The 21,478-nt window shown below is 54.1% G+C and overlaps 1 protein-coding gene and 1 pseudogene across 1 annotated transcript; both read right to left on the minus strand.

Annotated features, from left to right (window-relative positions):
* Nucleotides 1-850: 850 nt before the first annotated feature.
* On the minus strand, nt 851-13,188 carry Fam110a (family with sequence similarity 110 member A). Its single transcript, XM_027945286.2, has 2 exons — nt 13,022-13,188; nt 851-2,416 (listed from the first exon to the last, which is right to left on the minus strand). Exon 2 carries the CDS (start codon nt 2,316-2,318, stop codon nt 1,431-1,433), a length of 888 nt encoding a protein of 295 aa, XP_027801087.1. The 5' UTR covers nt 2,319-2,416; nt 13,022-13,188; the 3' UTR covers nt 851-1,430.
* On the minus strand, nt 11,223-11,402 carry LOC114100604 (U2 spliceosomal RNA; annotated as a pseudogene).
* Nucleotides 13,189-21,478: the final 8,290 nt, after the last annotated feature.

The following is a 21,478-nucleotide window of genomic DNA, read 5'->3' on the forward strand; positions in this document are numbered from 1 at the left end:
AGCCCAGCGGAAATCTCCTCTTTATGCTTAAAATAAAACCTACATCAAACCTGTCACCAGAGCCCCCATTAGCGCTTCCTGTTCCTGAGTGCAGCAGCCCAGGCAGCTTGTGCAGGAGGAAATACTGCCCAGCCCCCCGACTCCCACCATGGGGCAGGCTGGCCCCCCCAGGATGTCACTCTCCGTGTGCCTGGCCCTAGCCAGTCCACCAGGCAAGAGTGGTTTCCTGGCAGGTAGCTAACCTGAAAGGAGATTAGGAGGGGCTGGGACCTCACAGCCCAGGGCTGGCTCCTCCCGCCCGGCCCCCAAGTATTAGGATACAGCATGAAGGGCCCAGGATACAAGAATACAACACAGTCCCAACTAGGGTCTGTCCCCCCTGGCTCCCCCTCTGAGGCCCAGGAGGAGGACTGGTATATCCAGAATCACCCAGAGTTAGAGGTAAGGCCACCCATGCTATGCTGTCCACCTCAAGTACCTCTTCCTCCTAGTACTCCAACTTCCCATCACACTCTGTGGTCCGTGTGACCCTGAATCCAGTGCTTGCCCTCTCTGAGAGTCCTGCCCCCTTGGGAACTAGGCAGGGTGGGGATGGGGGGACATTCAAGGCTGGGAGGGTGCCGGCATGACTGCCAGACCTTCTACCACCGGCCCACTTCCTGGTGCAGGGGAAGGCCGTGGTCCTGTCCCAGCTCTGTCCTCTCTCATTGGCTGGATCTGTCTCCTCCTCTATGAATAAAGCGTTCTGAGGACCCTCCCTGGGGCAAGCTCAAGCCAGCCACTGACCTCCTCTACTCTGAAGCTTCCTCCGCCTTCCCCCTGTGAACACAGAAGAGTCTGAAGGCCCAGCCTGGAGAAACAAGCATTTATTAACCAAAGGGAGGGAAGTCAGAGCAGTGCAGACCCCAACCGGCCCCTGCAGCCTACCCATCTCGGCCAGCTGCCAAAGAGCAGGAAGAGCAGCAGATAGGCCCCTTCCTCCCGGCCACCCCCCACCCCAGGGTGAGTTCCCAGGAAGCCAGGGCCCACTGGGTAAGGAAGAGGAAGTCAACAAGGGACAGAAAACAAGGAAGGAAGGAGGAAACAGAGTCACTAGGTAGACAGGCTTGGCACATCCCTCGGTCCCCCACTCCCAATGGGGAGGGCTAAATGGCCAGATGCCAGCCCCAGCACAGGAACCAAGCAAGGGTTTTTGCCCATGTCAGAACCCTTGTATGAAGGGAGGAGGGTCCAAGGCCAAGAGCAACCCTCTCCAGGATCAGTCCTTGCCAGAGGATACTGGTCTAGGTGGAAGCTTCTGCCTCTACACCAAGTTCAAACAAGGGAGCTGCCTCTGGTCTGTCCAGAGACCCAGGCGAGGATGCAGGAGAGGTCAAGGGCCAAATGCCTCTCCAAGATCTGTCCTGTGGTGAATTTCGAGTCCTAGAGGGCTAGCCCTCGGCTGCTGGGGTCTCCCGTGCCTGCCGCAACCCATAGAGCCACTTGATCACGCGGGCATTGCGTTCTACCACTGACACGCCATAGGGGACCCGCTCCTGGGTCCGCTCCTCTACAGTGGCAGAGCTGCGGTGTGAACAGCCCCCCTCAGAGCTGCCCGGCCCAGCACTGGGCCCCGCCAGGGACACGATGTCCGAGCTGGCCCGTGCCAGGTGGGCCACCCCCAACCCCCGTGCCTCCTCTGGATCCAGACCACAGAAGTTAAAAAAGCGCTCAAGGTCGGCAGCTGCCCTGGAGAAGCGCTCACTCAAGTCCGACTTGGAGCGTTGCAAACCCGGTGGCCGGCCTGGGCTGGAGGCGGCGGTGGTGCCAGGTGATGGGCAAGGCCGGGCGGGTGAGGCAGGCAGCGGGCGAACGTCCACTCGGCGGACCGCGGCAGTGCTGGGTGGTGGGCGCGGAGGTGTGGCTGGGGGGTGCTGGAAGGCTCCCTCTGCCCGTCCGGGGGTACGGCTGACCTCGGCAGGTAACACAGGACTGTCACACAAATTGATGAGACTGCTAAGGATGTCCAGGTCCAGCTGGGGCCGGCGACCAGGGCCGGGCAGGGCGCGGCGGCTAGGCGTGAGCACCGTGCGGCGAGTCCCGGGGCTGAAGAGCGGCTGTTTGGACAGCAAAGGCTGCACCGGTTCCTGGCGGGTGTTCGCTACATGCAGGCTCTTGACGTACTTGGCCTTGTCGGCCTCCAGGCGCTCCACGGCACTGGGTTTCCGCGCTCCGCCGTCCGCTGGCCTCCGCAGGAGGTAGCCGGGAACCTTGGTCCGCAGGCGAAAAGGTAAGGAGGGGGCGGCGGCGGCCGCGGGGCTCAGCGTGTCCACGGGCATGGCCGCTACATCCCCCGAGGGCACGCGTCGGGGCGGACCAGAGAAAGGAGGAGACAGGGATCCCCGGCACAGAGTTGGCAGCTGGACGCCGGCAATGGCTAGGGGAAGGAAAGAGAAGGGGCAGAGCTCGCTCAGACAAAGGCTCACCCCGGCTGCGCGAGGATGAGACGCCCGTCTTATTATAAGCTGAAGGCCCCGCCCCGCCCCGCCGGGAGCCAATCATCAGGCAGCGAGCAACAGCTGAAGGCCCATTGCCCCACCCATATCACCTCCTTGTGGCCGGGGTCCGCACCAGCCCTGGCAGAGAGAAAAAAGGTGTTAAGAGAAGACAGACAGGGCCAGGCACACCTTCAAGGGAGCAAAGCAGGCTCCAGGCTCTGTGACGGGCACCAGCAGGCGGAACCTCAGCGTCCAGTCAATGGCCCCATTTTGTGGATGGGGAAACTGAAGTTCAGGGAGGCAACCAACTTGCTTAAACTAATCCAGGCTCTGCCTTGTCTCCAAGCAGGGAGGTGCTGGTGACAAGGGTGTTGAGATTAAGTGACCAAGAGAAAGGGCTCTAGTCCCTCTGCACCTGGACTGCCCACAGGAGCCTGGTACCACCTCCACCCCTCACCCTCCCGGGCAGGAAGCTATTCTGTGCCATTCACCTGCCTAGACATGCCATGCCCCAGGCGTGGGAGCTGAGCTGTAGGGGAGGAGCAGAAAATCCCCACCCCTACCCCAGAGGAGTTCAGAACCAGTCAGCCTCCAGTGTGGGACTCCAGCTGATATGATCTTGTCAACCCTGAGTAATGCTGCTCCAAGGTCACACAGCCCTGTACAGGGGACCCAGCAGACCCTTGATCTGCCAGCAGGTGCTGGAAGGGCAGGCACTCTCAGGCTAGAGGACCCACACCTGAGTGCACAGGTATCCACACAGCCACTCGTACATACATGAGGGGCCTCATGTCCCAGGGATAAGCCAGCCCTGTCCCCGTTTCCAAGGAAGACCCAGGGCCCAAGGTTCACCACTCCCCCCTATACTTCCAGGGCCCTTGGAGATGGAGTAGAAGAAAACCCACCTACTAAGTCCCAAAACTTTTCATCTGCAAAACACAGGGTAGGTATTTAGTCTAACTCCCCAAAGGGACCTGCAGTTCAGGCCATCTAGACCCGTGTCCAATCAAGTAGCCATTAGCCCCATGGGTCTATTCAATGTTATCTAAAAATTCAAATTAAATAAAAACTTAAATTCAACTCCCGAATCACATTAGCATCATTTCAAGTTCTTAAGAGCTGCACATGGCCAGTGGTCCCTGCACCGGGAGGCTCACCTTCAGGTACGGCTCGAAGCCCATGCGAGTATTCATTGAATCAAAAGGTACACGGGAGCCAGGTGTGAACGCAGACGGAGATGAAGCACACCCCAAGCCCTCAGCAGGCAGGCAAGGCACAAGTGCATGCAAAGTCTACTTTCTTAACTCTGCATCTCCAGTAATACTGAATTTTAAAACACCGCACATTCTGGACACACAAAACATAGCTGCAAACATATCTGCTCCCCCTCACCCCAGTCTCCAGCTTGAGAGCTCAGCAGCAGTGTTGAGAGTACGACCTTGGGCCCGGGTGGCCCCACAGCCAGCGCTGCCCCGGAGGGAGAAGGGATGGGCAGGTGGGAAGGGAAGGCCAGCCCCACTCAGGACGGAACCCCAGGAAGGTCTGAGGGAGGAGCGGCCCTCCCAGCTGTGTTGAGGTGGCCAGACTCTGCCCCGCCCCCCCACTCCCCATGGGGCTGCTGCCACCCAAACCAGTCAAACCCGTTGGTGGCAGAGGCGGATCCCTCCCAAGCACCAACGGGGAAGCGGGGAAGAAGGAGGTCAGATGAGCAGGGCCAGGTCAGAAGCCCCTCTGGAGCTCCACTCTGACACCCACTTCCTCTGACCGAACCTGCGGACCCCAGGGTCCCCTCCAGCTGAGCAAGTCACCAAGCCCAGCTTTGGAGCACTGGTCCAGGGCCGCTGCTCACCCACCCACTTGGTGCTTGTCCTGAGTTGGCTTCGGGCAAGACACCGGCCTCCAACACACCAGGTTTCCTTATCTGTGAACTGCAGCTAAAAATAGACCTCCCTGGGGAGTTAGGTCGCTTTAAGCAAAAGAGATGACAGGTCAAGAAGGTGTGCAGCACCTGGGGAAAGGGTGGCCCTCCACTTGCTGTCCTGTGTTACGACTCTGAACATCAGACACCAGTCCCTCAGAAGCCTGCTCCACAAGGGCGTCTAAGCCCCTGTCATGAACAGAGGCGCACAAAACAGAGGTTAATCGGTGGGCAGACCTGCACAGTCCCATGTCACGGTAACCCCTGTGAGGAGAAGCCTTGGCCCCAATCACCAGGTGGAACTCTATGTCCTCCCTATGGCCTCCTCCCACCACCCAAGGCCCCACCCGTGGATTTTTCAAATGCTGCCCACAAAACCCAACAAACCCTTCTCCTCCCTGGGCCTCGCAGGCCACCTGGCCCACCCTCCCCAGCCCCTTCTCCTTCCCCAGCCTGTGTTATCCCCAGGAGGCCATGGAATGGGTGGGGGAACCGGGGTTCCAGGTTTGGCAGCTGCTCCCCCTCACTTCTGGGAAATCCTCTAGCAGTGAAGTCCTCTAGCAAAGCGGCATGCTGTGTGACACCCAATACCGGCTGCCCTCTCTGAACCTGGGTCGATCTTTATCTCACATGAGGGGACTGACAACACGATTCCTGCGACCGCGTTAAGTCTGAAAGGGGAGCACCTGCCCTCGAGGTCCCTGCCACTGGGGGAGGGAAGAGCACCGGGGTTGCCCCCACCAGGGCCAGAGGACCCTCTCCCACCCCCGCCAGCACCTACCTGGCTGCGCCCGGCCCGAGCTCCTCGCCGGCCCACCTGGGGCTCAGGTTACCCGCCTTTGCGCAACTTCCGGCGGCTGCGGGCAGGTGAACCCGCCAGCCCGGGTATTACCCAAAAGGGGGAAGTAAGCCAGGCAGGGGCTGGAGCCGAGCCCCAGCGCACTGACAGCTGGCTGGGTGCCCGGACGGCAGGGAGCTCCTCCTCGGGACAGCCCACAGCACGTGGGACGACATTCAAGCCCCTTCGAGGACACTGTCAGGAAGCACGGAGCTTAGGGGTGGCAAACCGCGCCCCTCCCTCAGTCTCAGCCACCCTGCGTCCTGTCCCTGTGCAGGGCTGCGAAAGTGGCTTTCCTGGGTTAATTAACCCACTTGACTCTCCCTCCCGGGATGGGACGCGATGAGGTCAGCTCCACTGTTATCCCCAGTGGACGCAGGAATGGAAAACTGAGGCTGGGACTGGCCCAGCCTCCGCCCAGTCCCCCAGACCGACCAACCTGGGCACTTCCCCCCAGATCAACTCCTTCTCCCCGGCAGCTCTGGGGGGTTGCTGCCCCCTCTAGTCTATGAACGAGGAGACTCGGACATTGAGGGGCAGGCCAGTGTGAGCTCCAAGGGCCGGGGGATGCCCACAGCGGCTTTGTCAAAACAGGAGACATGGGCAGAGCCATAATAGTGACGGTCCTGGAGTTCAAGGCCAGGCACTGCAGGTACTCAAACCTCCAGGCCTCCCGGAGGCAGGCACTCTGTGACTCTATTTTACAGAAGAGGCTGGGGCACTGCCCACAAAGGAACCCCTGAGAGGGCGATGGCTGTGTCCCCTCAGCCTCCTTGAGCCCCCTGTGCCACCCAGGTGGGTGCTAGATTAGGCTGTTTTCCACTGGGATCCCGAGGCCCAGGGAAAGAGGTGTCCGCAGGCCCCAGAGGGGGGAAGGCCAAAGGAGTCGGTTTCATTTCTGTGTCTGGGTGAGGCTGGGCCAGAACTGAGTGGGGGCACTAGGAGGCAGGAAGTCAGCTTTGCTCCAGTCTCCAATTTTAGGAGACTGGGTATAAGATCATTGCCCCCAATAATGGCGCACAGGCTCCCTGCTTGGTCCCCCACTGAGGCAGCAGCAGGTGACAGGGAGAGGAACCTCCTGAGGCACTGGTAGTAGGACACAGAGCAACAGACGATTCCCACGACACAGGGAAGAGCCAGCCTCCTCCCCGTGGCCCCTGCTCCAGGCACTGTTCTAGACTCCAACACGTGTTCACTTACCTCATTCTCACACCCACTCACACTCATTCTCACACTCTTCTGAGGCAGGTACTACCATTATGCCTGTTTTGCAGATAAGAAAACTGAGGCACAGAGAAGTGAGGCCACCTGTTCAAGGTCACACAGCAGGCAAAGAGCAGAGCCAGGATTTGAGCCCAGGCTTGGGTTGGGGGGTCCGGGGGAGGAAGAAGAGTTTGCAACCTTGGGCTTTGGCCACTCATCAGATGTATCCCCCAGGGAACCCCTAAAGAATCCACAGCCTCTTTGTCTGGGTCCCAGAAGGATGGCCACCTTCAAAAGCACATCCAAGCTATAGTTCCAGGCCTCAATTTCCTTAGTTGTAAAATGGGGAAAATAATGGCAAGGTTTTCCCAACAAGCCAGACCTCGTCACTGCTGGGCTGAAACCTTTCTGTGGTCAAGGAGTGGAGCTCTCCGGCCCCCCAGGACCGAGAACTTGCTTACCGCTCCCACCTTATCGCCAGCCTCTTTCCCACTCCAGCCACGGAGCCCGCCCTGCTGGCCCCGAAGGTGCCGAGTTCTTTCCTGCCTCAGGGCCTTTGCACCACTTGCTCCCTGCCTGCAATCTCTCACTCCATCACCTCAGATCTCACTTCAAACGCCAGCTTCTCAAAGAGGCCTCCATGTTGACCCCAAGCAGCTTCCACCAGTGCACTCATACTTTTCTTCCCTTCCAAGCAATCACACACCCGGTCACTTTAGATGTTCATTTATGTGTCGCTCCCACTGGGCTCCGCCACACCCTTCCATATTTTCTCCCTCTGGAGACCAAACACAAGAGGAAACAGAGTGACGTTCAGCCAAGGGGCTGAACTGGGAGCGGGGCCACCATCAAGATGAGCACATTAAATGCACACAGCTTCTCTGCTTGTCAGTCGCACCTCAGTTAAAAATGAAGACGGGAATAAACCAAAAGGCGGTCAGGAATGACACGGAAGTGCTCTTGTGACCTCGGTGCACCTGTCAGGAGCGTCTAACAGCAGTTTGTCCTCAGCGATGACTGATTAACTGGGCGAGGAAATGCCTGCCAAGTTTCCCCTGCAACGTTCCGAGTTTCCCTTTATAATTAATAATTACCTGTGGGAGGGAACAAAGCGACCAGGCCCCTCGCCACCAGCCCCTCCCACCCCACCTTGCGGCTGGCCTTCCCAGACCTGCCCCCCTGGCCCCAGGTCTCCTCCACTGCAGGGGGACCCTGGCCACTGCTGGTCAAGCCCCGTTCTTCCTCCACGGACACCAACCCAACCAAAACCCTCTGCTGCGGGCAGCGCCCCACCCGCCCAGCCCTGTCCCCTCTGTCGGGTGCTGCAGGGACTCCAGAACCAACTTGCTCGGGCTCCAGTCCCAGCCCCATCAGCAACTAGCTGAGACCTCAGTAAGTTCCTCGCCGTCCCACGGTCACCCAGGGTCCAACAGTGACTCCCACCCAACACGAGGCCTGTGTGTGGCAACCGTCACCAAAGTGTGAGCTGTGCTCACTGTCCTCCAGGGCTCAGCTCCTGGGCGAGGCCTCCATCAGCCCAGAACTGCGAGCAGAGCTGCAGAGACGGTAAGTCAAAGAGCAGCACGGGAACAGTAAGACCGGGAGTGCTTTGACCAGACACCCTCCACAGACACACAAGCAGCCAGGAGTACAAGACAAGATGCTCAAAGCACCTATCACTAGGGAAATGCAAATGGAAGCCAGGAGACACCACCTTACAGCCATTAGGACAGGACATTATCCAAAAATATACCAACAGACAATAGCAAGGGTAGATGAGGACTTGGAGAAATTAGACCCTTGCACACTGGTGTTGGGGATCTAAAATGGTACAGTGCTGGGAAAACCAGTATGCAGTTCCTCAAAAAAAAAAAAAAATTAACAGCCATGCGCAGTGTCGCGCTCTGTAATCCCAGCTGCTTGGGAGGCCAAGGCAGGAGGACTGAGTTCAAAGCCAACCTCAGCAAGGCCCTAAGTAACTTAGGGAGACCCTGTCTCTAAATAAAATATAAAAAGAGCTGGGGATGTGGCTCATTGGTCAAGCACCCCTGGGTTCAATCCCCAGTACCAAAAAGAAAAAAAAAAATTAAACAGAAAATTGCCATAGTATCATCCCTCAATTCTGCTTCTGAGTGTATACCCAAAAAAATCAAAAGAGAGACTTAAAGGAGTATCTGTACACCCTCACCCATAGCATCATTATTAAATCACTAAAAGGTGGAAGAGGCCCCAGTGGCCCAGGAGGCTGAGACAGGGGGATCGCAAGTTCAAAGCCAGCCTCAGTAACAGTGAAGTGCTAAGCAGCTCAGTGAGACCCTGTCTCTAAATAAAATACAAAATAGGGCTGGGGGATGGACTCAAACTAAAAAGTTTCTTCTCCACAAAAGAAACAATCAACGAGGTGAAGAGACAGCCTACATTTTGGGACCAAATTTTTGCCATATGCATGTCAGATAGAGCACCAATCTCCAGGATATATAAAGAACGAAAAAACTTAACACCAAAACAAACAAACAAAAACCCCACCCAATCAATAAATGGGCTAAGGAGCTGAACAGACAATTCTCAGAAAAAGATATACATTCAATCAACAAATATATGAGAAAATGTTCAACATCTCTAGTAATTCATAATGGCAGCCATCAAGAGTACAGACAACAGTAAGTGTTGGTGAGGATGTGGGGAAAAGGCACACTCACACATTGCTGATGGGACTGCAAATTGGTGCAACAACTTTGGAAAGCAGTGTGGAGATTCCTTGGAAAACTTGGAATGGAACCACCATTTGACCCAGCTATCCCACTCCTCAATATATACCAAAGGACTCAAAATCAGCACACAATAGTGATGCAGCCACATCAATGTTCATAGCAGCTCAATAGCTAAACTGTGGAACCAACCTCGATGCCCTTCAGTAGATGAATGGATAAAGAAACTGCAGTATATATACCCACAATGGAATATTACTCTGCATTAAAAGGGAATAAAAATGGCATTTGCAGGTGAATGGGTGGAGTTGGAGAATACCATGCTAAGCGAAGTAAGCCAATCCCCAAAAAACAAAGGCTGAATGTTCTCCCTGATAAGTGAATGTTGATCCATAATGGGGGGAGGGCGTGTGGAGAAACTTTGATTGGGCAAAGGTGAGGGAGGGGTGAAGAGGGAATATTCGGGCAGGAAAGATGGTGGAATGAGATGGACATCATTACCCTAGGTACATGTATGACTGCACATATGGTATGATGCTACATCATGTACAACCACAGAAATGAAAAGTTGTGCTGCAATTGTGTACAATGAATCAAAATGCATTCTGCTGCATACATACTAATTTTAACTAATTAATTAATAATTTTTTAAAACTAGGAAAATAAGACTGGGGATGTGGCTTAGTGGTTGAGTGCCCCTGAGTTCAATCCCCAGTACCCCCACAAAAAAAAAAAGGTGGAAGAGACCCAAGTGTCCATCAATGAATGAAGGAATGGATAAGCAAAACGTGGTGAGATATATATATATATATATATAATATTTTTCATTCTTAAAAATGGAGGAAATCAGGGCTGGGGCTGGGGCTGGGGCTCAGTGGTAGAGCACTCGCACATAAGGCATTGGGTTCAATCCTTAGCACCACATAAAAATAAAATAAAGGTATTATGTCCATCTATTACTAAAAATATATATATATTTTTTTAAATGTAGGAAATGGGAAGTCAGTGTTTATTGGGCATGGAGTTTCAGTTTGGGAAAAGTTCTGGTGGTGGAAGGTGTTGATACTTTCAACAAAATGTGAATGTACCTAATATCACTGAATTGCACACTTAAAAAGCAGTTAAGGTGGTCAATTTTATATACAAGCAAAGGGGAGAGCAAGATAGTGCAATCTGGAACTCCACAGGCTTCCTAGATTCGAATTCCACTTCTAGGTGACCTTGTGCAAGTTTTAAACCCCTCTCACACTGTCCCTCTGCAAGACAGAAATGGTATCAGCAGCAGCTCCACAAGGAGACGAGGGAATGAAATGCGTTCATACTTGTAGAGTCCCGAGTACACAGTAAGTGCTCAGGAGGTATTAGTGATTTTCGCCCTTCTTTCAAGGCTGGGAGGTGTGGCTTCTGATGTTTGTCATTTTTATGACACTCTACACCCTCCCCTCCCCGTTCCCTCCACCTGCTTCTCTCCTTCTGGCCCAGACTTGGTAGAGACAGGGAGGCCCTTGCCTGTCCCTGAGGAGGATCAGGAAGGCTCCAGGCAATGGACAGGGGCCAGACAGTAGGGCAGCCCAGCTCCATTTCAGCCCAGCTGTCCAGGTCAGAGACACCCGCTGGGCATCCTCCAGGGCCATGCCAGGTCCCAAGCTATTTCTGGAGTCTTCCTGAGGCTCCTGTCCTGGCCTGCCCAGCAGTCAGCCATGCCCAGAGCAACCCTGCACAAACCTCAGGAAGGGAGAGATGAGCGGCTGTGGGAGGGGTGTGGGTGTGGAAGCTCGGGCACTGAGCTCCTGCCTGGGCCACCCATGTGCCCACCTCCACAACTCAATATTCTGGGCCTCAGTTTGCACCTGAGGTTGCAAAATGGGGAAAGGGGCCTTGACCGGGGTCTGAATGAGGGAGAAATCACAGGCTAGACCTTGGAGAGGGACCTGGCACACAGGAGGGAAGGCGGGGGTGAGACAGAGCCAGAGCCAAGCCCACTTCCTGTCCTAGAGTGCCCTCTGCCTAGGCCTGACCTCATCATCATGGTGTTTTATCTCAACCCAGAGATGTGAAGAAACTTGCTAAAGTCACATAGCAAGTCAGTGACAGATCACAGGGCAGTGATCTCATAATTTTATTTATACTTAATCACTAAATATAAATATTTAATGATTTTTTTCAATGCACATGTTTCAAAACTCAAAAACTTTAAAGGGAATAAAGTTTAAGAACAGATACTACACTTGATCTTAGCCAAAAGGCCGAGAAGCGATGGAATAAAGTTTAAAAAAGCCAAACAATCAACTCCCTCCCACCTCTGTCCCCAGCCCTCCTCCTCACAGGCACCACTGGGACAGACAGTTGTGTACCCTTCCAGAGAAACCTGAGGCACATGCAAGCGAGTAGGGACATACATTCTTTCTCTTCTTCTAGACATACAGTATCACGCTGTGCATATTGTTTTCACTTGCTCTTTGACTCAGTTCTTGATGCTACATCAGTACATAAACAGCGTCCAATTATTTCCCATCAGCCCCTGTGCCATGCAGCTTAGCATCCATCTGTCCTATGCATCTGTTACAAACCAACTGCAGGTGCAGCATCACTGCACCTATAGCATTGTCTAGAAGTGGGACAGCTGAATCAGGGGATGAACTTATAACTGTGACAGAGATGGGGGAAGGGCTGCGCTCCACGGAGGCTGACTTGACCTCCCACCAGCAGAACGCACAGCAAATGGTCAGCAGATGCCAGTTAATCAAGTTACCTTGATTACTAAGGTTTGGGGCTCCCTAGATTTTGTGCTGGTAGTGAGTTTCTAACTTGCCTCATCCTGCCCCTGCCCTGCATCACATTCCAGTGGCTAATAGACAAAGTATATAGGGCAGAAGGTGGAGCAGATATTACTGAGAAAAGCAAAGCGTGCCAAGAGGCCAGGTCATATGAAGTCAACAGGCATTTGTTGAAAGAATGAATGAATGTGGCTTGTTTTCTTCCTGAGTGTCCAAGTTCCTCTCCCCAAAGCCAGGGGGAGTGTACAGAGGAGAGGATAAGAATTCCCTTCGGAAGAGATGCAAGACATTCAAATCCTATAAGTCTATGGGTCAAAGCCTCAAAGATGAAAGCCAGACAGACTGAGAGCCAACCCCTGCGTGGCCAAGTCTGTGACAACCCCCACCTACAAAAGGAGACCTACAATAGCAACCTGCGGGGAGGGGCATACCCAGGAGGCTGAGCAGAGTCAAACCTAAATTAGATGCTCCACCCTGGGAGGGTCCAAGCCTCAATCCCAACTCCAAAGTCTCTGATGACCAGTGGCTTTGGTTTAGAGACTGCCCCAAACCGCCTACCACCAACCGGGGGCAGACTCCCAAGAGGCCAGCAGCGACTTGCAGAGCCTTGGAATCTGCTGCCCACCCACCCCGAATCTAGCCCAGAAACGTCAGCCTCGTCTGATCCCCAAAGAGGGGCCCTCTAGGGACAAGGGTCTCAAATGAACCCTGAGTTGGGACCCTCTAGGGACAAGGGTTCTCAAACGAACCCCGAGTCCAGCCGCTGGGGAAGGAAAACGAGTGTCAGAAGGGGTATCCCAAGGACGGTACGGGGTGGGGCCGGGGCGTCGAGGATCCAGCCGGGGTTCCAGGAGCCGCGCCCCTGCCCTCAGGAGCTCAGAAAGTGGCCACCACTTGTCATGGGGTCTCTCCACACGTGGCTGTGAGGTGACACGGAAGGACGTGGACTCCCGGTGGCTCCTCAGGGCCTAGGGCTCTGCCTCAGCCTCGGCGTCCCACTGTGACTCAGGACGCGGGGGCTGCGCGGGGACCACGCACCCGGCAGGCGCTCGGTGAAGGGCCTCGGACCCAGGCTCGCACCCGCGGCACCGCGCGCTCACCTGGAGCCCGCGCTAGGCGTGTCCGGCTCCTCCGACGCGGGCACTGGAGAGGCTGACAGCTCGGACCGGGCGGGAGGCGGAGGCCCCAGCGCCGCGTGGGACCCAGCGGCTTCCTCCAGGAAGCCCTCCGCCCCCGACGGAGCAGGTGGCCCCGGCTGCCCGACGGCCCCGCCCGAGCGGAGGAAGGGGAAGTGAGCGTGCCCGCCCCCCCCCGCCGGGGCCGGAATGGTTCGCCCCGGACTTCCTGATTGGTTCCTCGCTTCCGTTCGAACGCCGCGCCGTCCCGGTTGCCGGGCAACCGCTTAGCTTCGGCCGCCTGAAGCCGGCGCCGCGACCCGGCAGCCCGCCTGGCTCCGCCCATCTGGCTCCAGCTTCTTCCCGCCGCGCCGATTCTGCCACAGCCCCGGGTTCTTTCCCTTTCTTCTCCTTGCCCCTCTTCCAGCTGGGACTTCCTCTGCTGGAAGAGGTCCAGTCAGGGGCCGGGGACTAGTTCCCAGTCCCAACTTAGCAACTAGCTTGCTAAGTGACCTCTGGCAAGCCCCTTCCCCTCTCCATTTTCTTAACTGCTCAATGATAAGCAAGTTTTAAAATGTGTGTATCCCGCTGTCCCGAAATTTGCAGAGAAACGACAAACGATATGACCAAAAATTAATATTGCCCAGCGTTATTCATCATAGCAAAATTATGGAAACAACCCCAGTGTCCATCAAAAGGGGATTGATTATATATACGTAAGTCTGACCTGTGGAAGAGCTAAGTTAATTGAGTTTTTTACATACCCGGTAGCTTTACATGACTTAACTCTTGTCAGTGCTCATGATATAACCCTCTGAGTTAGTATCTTTAATTATTCCCACTTTCCTATGAGGCATATTATGCAGCTGTTAAAAATGATGCAGTTAAACGACATTTAATGATATGGAGAAATGGTAAGGAAGTATTACATTTAAAATCTGTTTCAAAGCTGTATGTACAGCATAAATGCTATCAAATACATAACCAAAATATCCTGTGAACATATGGATAATCATCCATGATAGGTGGACTTCTTTAAGAAAAGAAACACAAAATTAAAACTAGGAATTTAAGTAACAAATGAAGATTTGGTTAAAGAGAAAAGAAACTCCCAAATGACAAATTTCAAAAACATCATAAATAACTAGAAAATAACATGATATTTATTTGTTCCATGGGATTGACACACCCATGGAACACTCTCCACACACCAGCTTCCAGCTCCATGCTTACATTTCAGGCCTGGGACTGGGCCTTGTGAGATCATATGCATCTGCACTGAGATGCGACCTCTGACTCTGCACCTTTGTGTCACAACATTAAGTTGAGTCAGCACGATGCGTTCAGTGGAGGTTTTCCTGAAGCCAATCCTATAACAGGTCAGTTAGTAAAAATGTGAATAGTCACTGGAAACTTGCGGGTCAAAAGTCTGCCCCAGCGCTGAGGCAGCCACAGAGGTCCTCTCTTACGAGTTCCTGCAATCATGCTGGAAAGATTTCAGATGTGTCACTGAGAGCAGTAGGCACAGTTTAATAGAGGGGATGGGAACGTGAGTTCAAGGCCAGGCTCAACAACCCAGCAAAACTCTAAGCAACTTAATGAGACTCTGTCTCTAAATAAAAAAATAAAAAGGGCTGGGGGTGCGGCTCAGTGATTGATCATGGGCCCCTGGGTTCAATCCCTGACTGGGGGGGTGGGTGATGGGAAAAGGGGACACTCTCAAGGGAAGGAGCGGGTCCTCTCAGAGAGAAAGACAGTGGACCCTTCCTGCTCTCCAGTTTTATTGGGGATCCCATGGAAGATTCCCGAGAGTCCCACCCAGGTCCACTTTTTGACTTTTGACTGACAACAGGATGACATCCGATTTCAAGTCCCCACTATACATGGTAAAGATGCAGGACAACTCTAGGTCCCTTTGGCCCTTGCTGATGGGTTCTAATTAGAACTTATTCTAACAGATTTTATGGTTAGGGGAAATCATCCTTATTTCCCAGAATTTTGGAATCCGGTCTGTGTAAAAGTCACAAAAGTGCCCCCTTCAGGGTAACTTGTGTTTTTATTGGCATTTCAAGCCTGCATTTCTCCAGCAGATAGCAGGTTGTTTGCTAAGGTATGGGACCTATCCTATTGACTGAGGCCGGGCAAGGCTGCAGGTAAATTGCTTCTTCAAAGAAAGCAAGTGAGGGGCAGCATAGTCAGCCCAGGGTATAGAGCTGTTCCTTAGCTTCATGTTCCCTGCATTGGTCCTCCCTATAGAAACCATACAAATAAGCTCCACTCAGCTGCCCAAATCCTCTGAGCTAGCTGTCCCACGCGCTCACACCTGCCCCCACATCATCCGATGTGGAGTGAAGTAGGCGGTGTATTCAACAGAGCGAGGTTAAAATATCCTACTTTGGCAAACACAGCGCTAGGTGCCCTGCAGATCTCAGCCTCCCTATTGCTAAATGGGAATAGCAACAGTGGTGTTGACTGGATTCTTCTCCGAGGAGTATAATTTAAATCAGGGCTTGGGAGATGGTTGAGATGTCTGGATAAAAGCCCTGCTGACACTTGCGCAAAAGGATGTCTCTTCCTGGGCAAACAACAAACAACACAAAACAAAAACCCAGGTTCACTTCCAGATGAAGGTGAAGCGGACAGAGGGCAGAAGGGGTGGCCACCAGGACCCCAGATTAGGCCACAGGAAGAGACGACATTTGGGCACACACTTCGATTCTAGGACTCTGGGCATCTTTGTGTGCCAACGGCATGTGAGAGATGTCCCCTGTGTCCTAGGAGTTGTTACAAACACCTGCTGTGAATTCAGAGTGATTCAAAGCATCGCCGTGGGAAAAGAGAGTCCAGATAATAAGAAGGGTAACCAACTGTCATTAACTGACTTGGATAACAGGTTGTTTGCTGAGGAATGTGACATGTCCTATTGACTTAGGCCAGGATGCTAGATGTTGTGGTGGCTTTATCCTGACCCAGCACATGAGTAGCAGCAGCACTCGCCCTGTTGACAGGCCTGTGGTTCAGAGTGCGGGTTCTGCCTCCTCCATAACCTGACCTTGGCACTCTTCATTCCACTCCCTTGAAACCAAGATGGAATCAGCTCAGATGACTGCTCCCCATCTCCCGTGCACCCCGTGCACCTCGGGGTTCTGTTCTGTTTTGATTTATTTGATTTAAAGGGTACAAGTGTTAACTCACATCTGATCTTTTCTGGAAGGACCCAACAGAAGCTGATTCTTGGTGGCAATTTGAGGCGACTGGGGAACGGGGAGGGATAAAAGCTTTTACAACATAGGTTTTATATCTTTGGGATTTTGTGCCTTGAAAACATATAGCGTATTTTTAAAAGCATAAGACACATTTTAGATGATCCATGAGAAAAGAAACAAGGCAGCAGAGTCAAGGAAAATTCATCCCGGACATGTCCCTTTGAACCCGGTGGGTGGACATGAGATGGAGATGCCCCTTCTGGAAGATGACAGTCATATTTCCAAACAAGACGGAACAAATTTAAATGCTGTATCAAGAGGTCAGTACTTTGCTTTCAGAAATTGACCCAAAGCAATTAATGCAGACTCAAAAGACCTAACAAGACTGTTTACTGTAGTATGTCTACCGAAAGAAAGAAGAGGAAAAGGAGAAGAGGAAGAGGAGGAGGGCAGTGGGGGAGGACAGTCCCAAGCTCACCACCTGACCATGGGGCAATGATGATGGTGGTGGCCCTTGGGACTCTCCCAGGGTCTCTTGTGTGGTTTCATCTGAAGGCTGGGCAAGGGAGGTTGGTGCGTGGCTGGGTAGCAGGTGCCCAGCAGCCAGGAGCTGCAGACTCGGGTGAGTGGGGGTGGGGGGCAGAGCCTCCTCCCACTCTTCTTTTAAGGCTGCAATCCCATCATGAAGGTCCCATCTTCAGTCACCACCACACTGGAGGTTAATGCTACAATATATGATTTTGGGGACACACGCTGAATCCCTAACACAGGGCTGTACAAAGCAACTGCGGGGCTTTCTGCCCAGATCCCCAGAGATCCCACACGCTCACCTGAGGCCACTGAGCACAGAATGAGGGGGTAAACAGTCTTGGGGTGGGGGTGGGTAGGGACAGGCCTGCAGCTGAGGGAGGAGCCTCAGGCCTGAGCCTCAGAGAGGAACGGCCCCAGTGGGGCCTCATCAGCTCTCCAAATCCTGGGACTTCCACTGCCCAGGAGCAAAGAATGAGGTTTGAATCTGAACCTCTGGAAATGTTTGATCCAAAGGGCTTCGAATCCTTAGAATCCTGCAGTCTAAAGCCCTGGGATCCCGCCACCCTGGGCTCTCAGAAAGAATTACAGAAAGCCGAAGCTAAAATGGCCCTGGGGTCATCATCCATCGCACACGAAGAAGTCAGAGTGGAAAGACACAGAGCTGGGGTCAAACCCAGCGCTTCCAGAAGCAGGGGAAGGGAGGGATGACGGTTTCAAGTGGAAGCGTCAGGAAAATCCTCTCCCAGAACTTTCTGGGAGGATGGAATGCTTGGTGTCCTCCAACATGGTACCCAAGGCCTGTGCGGCTCTTGAGACCTTGCGATGTGGCCAGTACAACTGAAGAACTGGATTTACATCTTACTTAATTGTGTTGACTTAACTGTCAGCAGCCGCACAAGGCTGGTGGCCACCGCACTGGACATCAGGACTCCGGAGTCCAGGTTGTCTCTTCCCAGTATTTCCTTCCAGGCTTCCTCAGGGAGAAGGGACCAATCTGTGTTCCTCTGTGAGTTGCTCTCCCAAAGTGGCTAATTTTAACAGAGAGGCAGCCTCAGACTTGGAGCTAAGGTGGGATTTTTGTTTCTTTTTTAAAAGTGAATTGTACATGCAATAAAATTAACTAATTTTAAGGCTATACTAGGGCAAGCCGGGCACAATGGCACATGCTTGTAAACCCAGCAACTCAGGAGGCTGAGGCAGGAGGATGGCAAGTTCAAGGCCAGCCTCGGCAACTTATCTCAGAACCTAGACAACTTAGCGAGACCCTGTCTCAAAATAAAAATTAAAAAGGGCTGGGGATACAACTCAGGGGCAAAGCTTCCCTGGGTTCAATCTCTCGTACAAAAATTAAAAAAAAAAAAACACACTAGGGTGATTTTTGAAAAACTTATAATCTCTTACCACCATCGTAACAAAAACCAATATCCATGACCCCCCCCCCCCAAACTTTCCTCGCACCCCTTGACAATTCCCCCTCCTTCCTACCCTGCTGGTCACTCATCTGTTTTCTTTCTCTAGAGTTTTGCATTTTCTAGACACGACTCATTTCCATTCCATTATATTTTCTAACCGTGGCAGGTGATATTGACTTTCCATCTACAGAGCTGGTATAAAAATTTTTTTCGATTATATTTTTTGAGGAAAGGAAAATAAATTCACTTAAAGAACCTTAAGCCACCCATAGAACAGGGGATCCTGACTATGGCGACAAGGACCCTGGTGGAGAGAAGCGGGGCACCTTTGGGAACCAAGGTTCAGATAGGGTGGGGGGCTGGGGGGGCGGTGTAGAGCCCTTGCGCGGCAAGTGCCAGCACAGAAGGAAGGGGGGAGGGGAGAGAGGGGGGAGAGGGAGGGAGAGCGAGGGAGGGAGGAAAAGAAAGAGCGAAGGGACGGGAAGGGGGAGGTGGCCTGGCGTGGAGCAGGTGGCCCAGCGGGAGCGGGCAGATGGCGGGGAGTGGAAAGCTGGGCTGGGGCCGCGCCCGTGGCGGGGCGGGGGCTCTCCCCTCCTCCACCTCCAGCCTGCGGGGCGAGAGAGGTCAGAGGTCAAAGGTCGGGCCTGACAGATGGGATTCTGCGCGGCGAGGCCTGGGTGCGAGGGGACCTCTGCTGAAAGGAAGTAACCTGTCCGCGCTGCCCCTCCTCGCCCCAGATGGCAGGTCCAGCCCGAGGGGCGTGGGTGGCCCCTGGGTGAGGTCGTGGCCCGGGTCTTTGTGGGAGGGAAACCCCAGGCCCCCCTCTCCCGGGGCTGGCGCAGCCCTTTCAGCTTTCAACTTGAACCCTCGGCTGCCATGCAAATCAGATGCAAATGAGATGCAAATGCGATGCAAAAGCGCCCAACCGCCTGCCTCCCGCGCTCTCGCCCCGGGCCCCCCGGGTCCGCCGAGTCCCCAGCACCCGGCAGGGGCTGGTCCGCTCACCCGTCCCTCCCCGCCCTGTCCCTGTGCGTCCTCCGCAGCGCAGTGGCCTCTTGCCCACCCCACCCGTCCTCTTCCCTGGGAACCTTCCCCTGGCCTCTGGGTCAGGACAGCCCTCAGTCCTGTCCCAGCCCAGCCGGGACCGGGCCACACCCCTGCCCAACTCCGCAGGGTCCCAACGGCTTCACCTTTGCCTTGCTGTCTGTCTGCCTTCCTCGTCCCAGGGTGCGCTCCAGGGAGGGAGGCTCTGCACACAGTAGGTGCTCAAGGAACACTTGTGAAGGAAGGAAGAAGGGAGGACCAAATGCCCATCGCGAGACCCCTGCGGATGCGGACCTGGGAGTGGGGATGTGGTAGTCTGGGTTATGGCCCAACTACGTGCCGGGCACTGCCGGGGTGAGGATGTGGCAGTGAACAAGACAGGCCGGAGGGGGCGAGGGCTGGAAACAGAGAAGCCCAGGGGATTACAGGTGATCCCAGGTAGCTCCAGGCCCAGGAGAGGGGCCCCTGGTCCACTCCAGCTTCAGGCAGGCTTCCAGGAGGAGGTGACATCTGGGCAGAGGCTGAAGAGTGAGCAGAAGGTGTCCCGCAGAGCACAGAGGGGAGAGGAGGAGGTCTGTGGCTGGACGGAGGTCACCAGGGTCCTGGGGACCCCATGGGAGTGGGGGTGGGGGAGGGGTGGGGCCCTATCCTGGGGTCATTGTGACTCCTCTACATCCCTTTCAAACCCCATGACATCAGCAAGAGAGCCACCTTCATCCTGCTCTGCCTTACACAAGTCCCCACCCACATCCTTACGGCAAACAGAGAAGGTCCCCGGTCTGGGCTCACAGCTCCACCTGACCTGGGGGCTGAGCCGGCACAGTACCATGTCCATCTCCAGGGCTGCACTGTGTCCGTCTCCAGGGCTGCTCCCTCTGTGACGAGATCTTGCTCTCCCTTTAGAGCGTCAGACTTCCTGTTACACTGAGTCCTTTGTCCACCCAAGGACACACTTTATGGGCCATGGGAAATCAGTGGCCGACTGATTATTGGATATCAGAGAAGTGTTACTATTAGGCAGTGAAACTACGGCCCCGTGTATTTCAAGGAAATGGTCTCATTTTTTTTATAGATAGCTCTGTGTCCTCTCTATCAGGGCCACGCAGGGTCCCCGGCTTGGGGGTCAGGGTGGAGGCATCCTGACCTATTGCTCAAGCCCAAACCTCCGTCACTCTCAATTCGTCCTTCCCCCTTGCCCCACATCCAGTCAGTTGCCCCTCCCCGATGTCATTCATTCAGCCAACAAACACTTATTGAGCCCCTTCTGTATGCCAGGCATGGACTAGGCACCAGACCTCAGCTGCAAATGAAACAGACACAATCTCCACTTGTGGAGCCAACGCTAATGGGCAGACAGACCCCAGATAAGATTTATAAATGAACATATAACAACAAACCAGGACACCACGGGAACAGGGCAGAGGTGCAGAGCAGCCTGAGCTGGGGTGGATTGAGGCATGAGGTTATTTTAATGAAGGAGTCACTTATGGGACAGAGCAGAGACCTGAATAAGGTGAGGAAGGAACCATGTAGTTACCTGGGGAGAGTGGACTAGCAAGTGCAAGGGCCCTGAGGCAGCCAGACACCAGACTGGCTGCGGTGGAGCTGGCTGGGGAGAGGGAAGAGAAGCAGGTAGGTGCCCTGGGCAGGGGTTACTGAGCAGCTCCGGGGAGATCTGAGCAGAGAATGGCCAGGTTGACAGCGTCTTTTTGGCTGAGAATGGGGCAAAGGGGAGAAGGACAGAAGTAAGATAGCGAATTAAGTGGTCACAGCAATAGTCCAGGCGAGAAGTGGGAGAGGTGGACTTGGCCATGCCTATGACAGGGTGGAGCGGCAGCCTTCTGGGCCCCGGGGATCTGCAAAATGGTCAGATTGGAATTCCAAGGGATGACTGGCAGCTCCGTTTGGGGGGGACCATGTCCTCTATATCCTCGGTGCATGGAATATAGTTAATTTCAACAAATAATATGGAAAGAACATTTTTTTAAAGGGAGGAGGAGGGCGCCCCTTTTTTTAAAACTTTTTTTAAACCCATCAGACATCGCCATCTTGTGGCGAATTCCTGGAACTGCACGCCCTCGGGTTCTGGGCCTCCGCTGAGCTCTTCCACCACCGACAATCACCCACCCTCACTGGCTTTGCCCTTGAGGACAGGAAGGTCGGCCTGGGGTTGAGGTCTGGCCTCCATCTCCACTCCACCGCAGGCCGCTGCACCTCCAGACCTCTCGCTGCCGTCTTCCACCGCGGCC

The sequence above is a fragment of the Marmota flaviventris genome, chromosome 2 (genome assembly GCF_047511675.1).
Source record: "Marmota flaviventris isolate mMarFla1 chromosome 2, mMarFla1.hap1, whole genome shotgun sequence".
NCBI lineage: Eukaryota > Metazoa > Chordata > Mammalia > Rodentia > Sciuridae > Marmota > Marmota flaviventris.

Bases quoted from the DNA above. Each gene is read 5' to 3' on its own strand.
- Fam110a (XM_027945286.2), bottom strand. From the start codon at position 2,318: ATGCCCGTGGACACGCTGAGCCCCGCGGCCGCCGCCGCCCCCTCCTTA.